General features: G+C 37.9%; 1 protein-coding gene across 1 annotated transcript; it reads right to left on the reverse strand.

Moving 5' to 3' along the window:
- Positions 1-4,904: 4,904 nt before the first annotated feature.
- Positions 4,905-9,494, reverse strand: LOC109405623 (coiled-coil domain-containing protein 186; the record flags this gene model as incomplete). Its single annotated transcript, XM_062843866.1, is given in 9 exon segments — positions 4,905-5,099; positions 5,171-5,314; positions 7,304-7,724; positions 7,794-7,936; positions 8,007-8,138; positions 8,187-8,282; positions 8,388-8,507; positions 8,573-8,785; positions 9,157-9,494. Coding segments are annotated over 9 exon segments (1,680 nt in total), but the record flags the coding sequence as incomplete, so codon positions are not given.
- Positions 9,495-10,935: the final 1,441 nt, after the last annotated feature.

Below are 10,935 nucleotides of genomic sequence, written 5' to 3' on the forward strand. Positions count from 1 at the left end.
GCGTTTGGAAACATTACAACGACAGCTCGGTGTGTCATATTCAGCGCACGAGTCAATTTTCAGCTAAGGATTTTTTCGTATAGGAAAACTGTCGATTCTGTGCATATGCTCCGAAATTGGTAAGGATGTGGGTTGACAGTTGAAGGCATACACACTAAATTATGCCTAAATAGGCAACCTCTTCTGATAATGTTATTTTAACCAACTGTGGCATGAATGCTAAAGTCACATAAGGCTAATTAAAATTTGGCGGACTTTTTGAACCAGCAGAGCAAACGGCCGGCCGTTTGCTCTGCTGGTTCAAAAAGTCCGCCAAATTTTAATTAGCCTTATGTGACTCTGCCTTTTGTGATTCCGCCTTTCGTGTTTATGCCTTTTGTGCCTTTCTGCCTTTCAATGATTCCGCCTTTTGTATTTCCGCCTTTCGTGATGCCGCCTTTCGTGTTTCCGCCTAACGTAGGACACCCGTACACTGCCCTGAATCGCATATCAGTCCCATTTGCATAGGAAATCCAGCAAAGATGGGACTGATATGCGATTCACGGCAGTACAGCTGTGCCTAGAACAACTATTTTCCACTGCTGTCGTTTTTTGACCAATTTGTTTCACCCTATGTCTACTATAGTGAACATTTAACCGAAAATATACTGAAATTTGAAGAATTTGGTTGGTTTGTGATTTAGGTTATATTTTCCCTTGCCGCTTGTTTCAAAAAGGTGAGTGTCCATTTTGCCCCGGCAGCAGAAGATATTTCCAAACTTGATTTTTGATATAATAAAGAAGAAAATATAAACATGTTAAGCATGTAGATACAGCAAAACTACTTGCATGTGTTCTAGAAATATCAGGTTTTAATCGACCTGCAATAAATTAATCACTAAATCTTATTTTAGATGAAGTGAAAATTATAATTTCCATGCACAAAAAACGGAGGACGCAACTTTTTCGTGTAAAATCAAGTATAATTTTAATTTCGAATGTTTCTTTCTTGAAACTACGTTTTAGACAAATGGACTATATTCTCCATTCATTAAAAGTTCAAAAAAGTTCGCATATTTCAAAATATTGAGGGTGTCCATTCTGCCCCGGGTGTCCATATTGCCCCGCCTACCCCTACTTGGCAAGCCTCGTTGAAAAAAAGAACAACTTGTGCTGTTAAATTCATCATTTTGCAACTCGTTACATAAATAACTATTTCAGCACTGCAAAAATGTTCCGTTTTACATTAACGCTTTAGTAACAATAAAATTGTCAATTTCCGATCGCTCTTCCATCTGACACATTTTTGTATGAAAATACCAAAATTTATGCATGGTCCATAACGCTTGATCATACTTTCCCTTTCCCTAGAGTGTTGCGTAATTTGTGGACGACGCCTTAACCCTTTCCTTCCCACGACTTTGAACGACTATTTCTATGCCAAGAATGCGTTTCCGAAAAAAGTGCTCGAACAAAAGTTATTCCAAATTGGTCAAAATTTTCGAAATCAACAAAAAAAATTTAGTTGTAAATCGATAGTATTTTGATTGTTTATCAATAGTTCCACTATTGAAACAAGTAGTTGGGAGTTGGGTTTACCTAATGGGATTACAATCATATTCTAAAAACTATTGCATCATATTCATCTGATTCCGTTTATCTCGAGTTCGTCGAAAATCGATGGTGCTCTAGAGCAACCATGGGAAGTAGAGGGTTAAAGGTGTTTCAAATAAAGTATCAAAAACATCAACGAATGAAGAAAAAGTGTTATAAAACTGTTTTGACTAAGCTTCCCTAGAAATCCCTAGGGATCTCAGTTTCTAATTGAACTTGAACTTTGCTGTGGTTTTCATTGAATGTCTTCTTCTTTTTCTTTATGGCTCGACGTTCGCATTGGAACTTGGCCTGCCTCTCTTCAACTTAGTGTTCTTAGAGCACTTCCACAGTTATTAATTGAAGGGCTTTCTTTGCCTGCCATTGCATGAATTTGTTATATTGTGTGGCACTATGCCCATGGAGTCGAGACAATTTTCCCGACCGGAACGGGAATCGAACCCGCCGTCTCCGGATTGGCGATCCACAGCCTTAACCACTAGGCTAACTGGAGACCCTGACTGAATGTACATAGTTCAAAATTTTAAACATATTCGCAAAATGGTCTGAACCATCTCAAGACCAACGCATTTTCAAAAACTTATTATGGACGATGCAACTTGAATAGGGCGATAATGGATATTAAAACATAAAATAAACATTGCAACTACTTTTCTGCAATGTAGTAGGGTAGTAAACCACTTGGGCAGCAGCCGGTATTTTGGGCACTCTTCGCTATAACGCAGTCAATTCCAAACCAATTGACTTGAAATTTTGTACACGGCTAGATACTACACTTATCTCATCGCGTTCCAAAAATTGTGTCAATTGGTTCAGAATTGGCTGAGTTATAGCAGAAAAGTGCCCAAAATAGGACCCCTGCCGAGATGGTTCCACTTCCCTACTTCAACTCCGTACAACGAAAGGCGTATTCGTACACGAAATGTTGTGGAACGATCATATGGAGTAGGAACTAAATCGAAGGTTTTCGATACTGGGTAAAATATCAACAGTAAATTTCCTTCTGCATTTGAAAAACATGCCAAGCGATTCCACTTTTCCTGCTAAAATTTCAGCGGATATTTTGTTGTTGTTCATACTGCAAATAACGGGCATTTCAAAATATCGGCAGCTTAAAATGACATTTTCATTGGAAAGTCATTGGAATGATATGGAAAATTTCGTAAGGCTTGGCTTAGCGTAAGCCATCGCCACGTAACTCTTAGAACAAATTTAATTGAAAAACATCGTCCCCAAAACATAACCGCCCAATGCTAAACGTACTGTGCATGGCCGGGCCACAGAGAAACAAACGTCACACTCTCATCGCTTCCCACCGATCACCTTTTTAACGGTTGATTCAAATATTCAGTAGTAGGTCGATTTGCCACTCGCGGCGCTGGTATCGTTTTTGGTCCTGTTTGACGTTTGCTCACTACCGCCATCTAGTGGCGGCCCGGCCAAGCACAGTACATTTAGCATTGCGCGATTACGTTTTGTGACGATGTTTTTTAATGAAATTTGTTCAAAGTGTTACGTCTGTTTCTCTGTGGCCGGGCCATCACTAGGTGGCGGTAGTGAGCAAACGTCAAACAGGACCAAAAACGATGCCAGCGCAGCGAGTGGTTAATCGACCTACTACCGAAAATTTGAATCAACCGTTAAAAAGGTGATCGATGGGAAGCGAACGAGCGGAGTGTGACGTCTGTTTCTCTGTGCCATCGCCTTTATTTGCTAAGCCAGAGTGAAGAAATGCAAATATTTAAACTATGCTTAAATGTTTGGCTTGACTTCAAGTGTAGTTTAAGGTAAACCAGACTTACGTCGTTAAGGCAAAACTGGAAGGCTGGAAGCATTTCCTCATTTTTTTTTGGTTTTTGATTTTTCATTAAATAACGAAGCAATATTTTCAAAATCGGTTTTCGTGCACATGTAGAATATGGAGCAGGCTATCTCCAAAAAAATCATTAAAAACATTCGGGAGATACCTTGATCCATACTCTACATGTGCACGAAAACCGATTTTGAAAATATCGCTTCGTTATTTAACACTTATGTGGCCGGCAGGGTACCCGGGTACCTTTTTCAATTTCAAATCTCGATATTATAATGGTTATTGAGACTAGGATGTTGGAACTCTGTTAGATCTTAGAACTCGTGAATATACATCTATTACTGGGGTTGACCAAATTTTAAAGTGAGGAGGGGCACGGGGAGGGGCTCCTGCATTTTTTTTATTACGTGGAAGGCCGGCAGGGTACCCGGGTACCCACGAAATTGAAATGATCATATCTCCGTCAATTTTTCATCGATTTTGGAAATTTTTAGCTCATTCAATTCAGAAACTCATCATCTATCGGGAAAATATTTGGTTAGACCGATCTAATCACCGTGGTTTTTGGAAAATCCATATTTTTGAGAGCATGTCCTTATACCATATTGAAACCCACATTGTTAAGGCTAGGATACCTTAAAGTGTTTATGGTCAACCATGGCCTCACGGGAAGCGTGTTCCGAAATCACAGTTTCAAAGTCAACACGTTTTATGATTCCCATATAGCCGAGGCGGTAAACGCACGGGTATTCAGCATGACCATGCTGAGGGTGACGGGTTCGATTCCCGGTCGGTCCAGGATCTTTTCGTAAAGGAAATTTCCTTGACTTCCTTGGGCATAGAGTATCTTCGTGCCTGCCACACGATATACACATGCAAAATGGTCATTGGCAGAGGAAGCTCTCAGTTAAAAACTGTGGAAGTGCTCATTGAACACTAAGCTGAGAAGCAGGCTTTGTCCCAGTGAGGACGTTACGCCAAGAAGAGAGAGAGAGAGACGTTTTATGATTCCAGGCCGGTCAGACACAATATGCCAAAGCAATTTTACGATGCTTGGTACCGAAATTGCTATAAAAACACGGATCCGGAAATCCGGATTTTCCGGTACCTATGGTGATCGGTCCTAACCAAATACGATCTCGATAGATAAAGAGTTTCTGAGTTGAATGAGGCAAAAACTTTTGAAATCGGTGGAAAAATCGCTGAGATATGATCATTTCCATTTCGTGGGTACCCGGGTACCCTGCCGGCCTTCTACGGGTGTTTTTTTGCTGGCCACACTACGGTTAATAAAAAATCAAAAACCAAAAAATGAGGAAATGGATCCAGTTTCGCCTTAAGCCGGGTAGGTGAAGAAATCGGCCCTAAATGAATTAAATGCTTTGGCTGATTTCCTACTCTCCGCATCGACCAATTTGGCGCAAGCAAAAAATTGCTTTAAACTAAATCGTAAAAATATTGTATTGTAAATCAGATAAGCATTTAATGCGTTCATTACCTTGTTTTTATCTCCTGAAGGCATCGAGGTAGCCTGTTCCTTCATCATATAATGCTGAACGATTTTTGTCTTCTTCTGCAACTCTGTAACTAAAGTTGAGGAATGATTTTCCAAAAAGTCGATTTTTTCTGCCTGACGATTGTTTGCGTGTTGCAATCGAATTATCCTCTCGATTAGCTTGGCGGTGGATGGTTCCTAGGTAGGATTAGGATGAAATTGTTGAAAAGAAACTCTGTGGCATACAATACATTGGACAGCGCAGCTACCTTTTCTTCGTAGACATCTACGCGTTCGCCGGATTCACTGGAATGAGGTTTAGCTGGATCATTCGTGACGTTAGTTCCATTTGTTAATACAATTACGGGTTTTAAAGACGACTTTTGCAAAGCAGCAATCTCTCGCTGTAGATCCTGTAAATTATTAAATTTGCGCATTCAAACATATGTATTGTACAGTGAGTTTAAAGCATTTATTATTAACCATGACAGTGAGGCTAGCCCTACCAAAGACCGTTTTTTAATCATAAAGAAATACACACGATTCTGATGTTTCAACTTAGTCTGGAGGGTGGGGAACGACACTATACAGGGGATACTCAAAATAACTTGGACAGGTAAAATTTTTACTTTTTAAAAAATGTCCAACAAGCTGTAACTTCTCGAAAAAGGCATAAAAAATTCTCAAATTTTTACATCAACTTGTTGTGCATCAGTGAAAAAAATCGGGCTATTTTACACGAAGTTAGAAAGATTATAGAAAAAGGTTATCCGACAGTCAACTTTGAGCTCTTATATATCGGGATTCAACAAACCGAATGCAATGGAATTATGACTACTTATGACTAATATAATAATCTATTAAAACTTTTGATTAAACTTAAAATTAGTTACCCGAAAGAGAATTATAATGATTAGATTATTTTTCTAATATAACACCAATTTATCCAAAACTTCACCATCGTTTCAAAATTCGAGATAGTAAATATATTTCATTTATGTTTCGAAGGAAAGAAGCCAAATGGCCGGCATTAAATTGAAAAAGTAATCGGATGCATATGAAAAATAGATAAATTTACTAAAAAAATATAATACATGAAATCGTTATAACTTTTCTTCTTCTTCTTCTTCTTCTTCTTCTTCTTGGCATAACGTCCTAACTGGGACAAAGCCTGCTTCTCAGCTTAGTGTTCTATGAGCACTTCCACAGTTTTTAACTGAGAGCTTCCTCTGCCAATGACCATTTTGCATGTGTATATCGTGTGGCAGGCACGAAGATACTCTATGCCCAAGGAAGTCAAGGAAATTTCCTTTACGAAAAGATCCTGGACCGACCGGGAATCGAACCCGTCACCCTCAGCATGGTCATGCTGAATACCCGTGCGTTTACCGCCTCGGCTATATGGGCCCTTCTTAATAATTTCAAATTAAGTTTGTGGAGCCGCGTAGCCGTGCGGTTAGGGTCACCAAGCTTCTAATCGCACCATGCTGTGGGGTGAGGGTTCGATTCCCGCTCCGGGCGATTAAACTTTTCGTGAAAATAGTTTCTTCTCCGTATCCACTGGAGCATGCGTGTCCCTTGTCTAGTGTTAAGTTACATTCAGTCTGTGTAGCCTTTGGCTGAAGATGGTGTCCGCGTATTTTTTTTTAAGTCTCAAAAAAATGTCATTGCATTTGCTTCATTGAACCCGGGGGTATAACCGCTCAAAGTTGTCTATCGGATAACTATACCCTTTTCTAAAATCTTTCTAACTTCGTGTAGAATAGCCCGATCTTTTCCAAATTTGGACCACTGATACACTACTAGTCGATAAACTTATAGTAAAAAATCGAAAATATTTGATGCCCTTTTCGAAAAGTTACAGCTAGTTGAACATTTTTTGAAAAGTGAAAATTTTACCTGTCCCAATTATTTTTAGTATCCCCTGTAGTGTTTCCAAGCTGAAATATATATATAAACGAAAACAGAAGAAAAAAAACGGTATAACCCGCAAAACATATACGAGTTTTCGGCTTTTTACCCTTCGCTTTTAATTTCGAGTTTAGATGCTTTTCACCATACTAAATAAAATGATTTTACTCCTGCTGACAACTGTGAACGCGTCCCATGCGGGTAATCGATTAGGCGCTATCCATAAACTACGTAGACTTTTTTGGCTATCTCAGACCCCCCTCCACCCTCGTAGACTTTTGCACATACAAAATTTTCGAAATTTGTATGGAGCGTAGACTTTGGCCAGAACCGCACTCCCCCCATAAAAGTCTACGTATTTTATGGATAGGCCCTAGGGATCGCTGGCATCCAGGTTTTCCACGAACTCAACCCGTATTCAACTTCAATAGGTACGTTTTCTTGCCGCTGTTAGGATTAAGATTGCTGACATCAAAGTCCAAATAGCTTACCTTTACTATTAATGTGTTTTTCTTTTTCAAAACGTCCAAATCTCCAAGAGCCTGATCCAGTTTCTGCTGAAAAATGTCACAATCTTTCGACTTTTCGGCTAAATGTCTTGCCATTACCAAGCGTTCCTCGGAACGAACTTTTCTTTCGTGGGCGAGCTCCTCTTGTAATTTAACTATACTTATCTCATAGTGAGATTGATTTTTCTTAGCAGAATCGTTCTCTAAGGACATGGCCAGACTTTTCGACTTGTGCAACGAAATCTCATTCTGCAGTGTGGCGTTCAGTGAGCTCAACTCTTCGTTCAACGCCAGTAGTTCGGATTCTCTTTGGTGAAATTTGGTTATATCTGCCACTTGCTCGACCAGTTGCTTTTCTACACATTTAATGTGTTCTGCAAAATTATAGTTGGCATCGTTGGCTCTGTGGAATAATTGAAAATATGATTTTATTTGTCATGGCAATGATCTGCATAAGAATCATAACGCTTACATTGATAACTGAGCTCGAAGGGTTTCCAAATCATTGAGCTTTGATTGAAGCTCAGCTATTTTGAGTACACTGAAATCCAGTTGATTTTGCAGGTCCATATTTTCTTGGTGACTTTTTTGATTTTCAACGCTTAAATTTGCTCTCTTAAAAATAATAATAATAATAATAATAATAATAATAACAGTGCACACATATTTTTATAAACAGGTATACCTCTTCGTTACTAACTGCTAACAGTGATTTGACGGTATTGAGCTCTTTACTAATGTTTTCTATCTGTTGTTCGAGGGTACATATTTTTTCTGCTTGCTCAACATTAACATGTTTCAATGTTATCTGACTGGCCTAAAGATAAAATAGTCATCCACTAAACATAAAAATACACTACTTTACCTTAAGCTCAGCTATTTTTTCCAAGCTACATTCGTCTGATTCTGATTTCGTATTGTTTCCCGCGTTCTTTAACTCTTGTAACTCCTTTTCAAGGCCCTGTAAAATGTCATATTATTTATATTATGATTTCTATCGGTTAACCACAGAAACGATGACTGAGATTCGGTCATATGAGCTTAAGTAAGGGACATACATACTCACATTTCTGGCTTCAAGTTCTTGCCTTAGTTTTACCGTACTCCATTTGCATTTAGTTTCCAACGAAGAAATCTCGGCTTTTAATTTCTCTATATCTTTTAAACTGTTTTTATGATCTTGAGACTAAAAAATAGCAAAGTAGAAAAAAATACTGAAATCTATTACAATTTTTCCACATAAGAACATACTTTAGCATCCAAAGCTGACACAACTCGGCATTTTTCGTCTTTAGCTAGCTTGAACTTCTCGTTTAATGAATCCAATTCTTTCTGCACTTTTTTCTCCCGTTTATCAGCTTGCTCGAGTTGGGTTCTTACATCAAGTAAATTTTTTTCCACCATTGCAAATCTCATAACTATGTTTTCCTTGTCCTTTACTGCAGATTGTTGTTCTTTTTGAAACTGTAAATGTAAAAAATGTGAATTGGTGTTTATGTTATATACTGCCTATGATCGCACAATTGTCCCATATGAATAGGAAACCCAGAAAATATGGGACTGATATGCGATCATGGGCAGTATATGTTATATATAAATAATAAATATATAAATTTGTTTTGTAATTGTAATTTTATTGAATACGGTATCCTATTAGTATACATATACTTTATATCATGTTTATGTAATTGTTAATTTGTAATTTTATTGGAAACGATAATCAATAAGTATACAATTTATATGAGGTTAGGGAAGTATACTTATAATTCAATATTACTCAGATAATTCAGATGTAAGGGATATTCAAGCTGAACTAAAGTGTTACATACACTTACCAAGTTTTTCTCACATTCCAGAATGCTTTTTTCTTTCAATAAAAGTTTTATCAGATCATCCTTCTGCTCCAAGGTTTTGGAAAGATATGCTATTTTGTTGGATTCCTCATTAATTTTACGATGTAGCTCAGCTATATTATCTGCTCCGTCCGATTGGGATGTTACGTCTATTTTTCCAGATTCACTTTCATTTTCCTCTGCCCTTGCTTGATCCATTTTAATATGATCACCTCAAATTATGAACTAGAAATGTAATAAAACATTGGAATGCTGTTATCAATTTAGTATATGCTCCAATATTGTTTGTCTAAGTTGAGACGTAAACGTACACTCTTAATCAATTTGTGCATGCTCGAAAAAAGAATGTACCCATTTAAGAAATTGCCAAATTTTGGGTAAATTCATAAAAAGAATAGGGTTTTTAAGTTTAGAAGAATTCAATGATTTTATATTTTTAAACAAAAGAGCACCTTTTTCTGAGCCACAATGATTTTTTTTTTTCAGATTTTTAGAACTTTCTTTTGATGCTTAAAACATGGCTTAAAACCAAGCGGCTTCTTTAGCGATGTTGAGATAATTGCATATTCTGAATCTGCATGCCAAACTGAGCTGAAATCCAAATTTTCATCAATTTTGGTGCCCGGGAATCTATTTAAAAATCAGTTTGAAGTTTGTATGGGAGCGATTTGTCGAATTACCCCTCGTCGCATTTACACACTTAAATTCAGAAATTGATCTCGGTAAACGGTTTACCGAGAATCCAACAGCTGAAATCTCGGTAAAATATTTACTGATTCTCGGTAAAAATTTTCCCGAGAGTTCGGTAAACCATTACCGAATCTCGGTGAACTTTGCCGAGATCTCGGTAAAAAGTTGGATTACCGAGATCTCGGCAAACTTTTACCGAGATTTAGTAAAAATTATTACTGGATTCTCGGCAATCCGTTTGCTGAGGTCGGCGATTTAATTCAAGTGTGTAATACATCTGTCAAGCATTTGCCCAGCTGTCAAAAGGTGATTTCAAAAAATCTCTTTGTAATTGATTTAAGGTATGAAAATAAAGTTCTAAAAATCTGAAAAAATATGCTAGCTCAGAAAAAGGTGCTCTTTCGAAAAAACTCTCAAAAAATCAACACATTATTCTAAATTTAAAAATACAATTTCAAAGAATTTTTTTTTCACACCTTTTGACAGCTTGGCAACTATTTGACAGCTCCGCCCAGGACAAAATCCGACGAGGGGTGATTCATCAAATCGTTCCCATGCAAACTTCAAATTGTTTTTTTTAAATATGTTCCCGGGCACCGAAATTCATGAAAATTTGGATTTCGACTCAGTTTGGCATGCAGATTCAAAATATGGAATTACAGTCCGGATTCGCTGGTTGGGTCACGACTGCGCCCCGATTATAGATAGTAGAGTAAAATACTGTTTACTCTACCACAGATAAACAGACGTAACACTTGCAAAATTTCCATCGACCACGCTTTTAACGATAATTTTAAAATTTCATAGTTGTGGCTTTCACAACCAGAGGCGTGCGCATCGTTTTTCTTTGCGTTTGACGTTTCACACTAGCGCCTTCTGTTGACGATATTGCACATCACAGTGATTCGTGCAACTTTTCCACCAGGTGATGGTTGTGTTCTGGGCGATGGATTTCCATGAAAATCGTTCAAGGTGTTACGTCTGTTTGTCTGTGACTCTACTATCTATAGCCCCGATTAGCGAATCGTGTTCGTTCATTGGGGCAACTGACAACTGATCAAAATGTTCTAG

Source organism: Aedes albopictus, unplaced genomic scaffold (assembly GCF_035046485.1).
Source record: "Aedes albopictus strain Foshan unplaced genomic scaffold, AalbF5 HiC_scaffold_60, whole genome shotgun sequence".
NCBI lineage: Eukaryota > Metazoa > Arthropoda > Insecta > Diptera > Culicidae > Aedes > Aedes albopictus.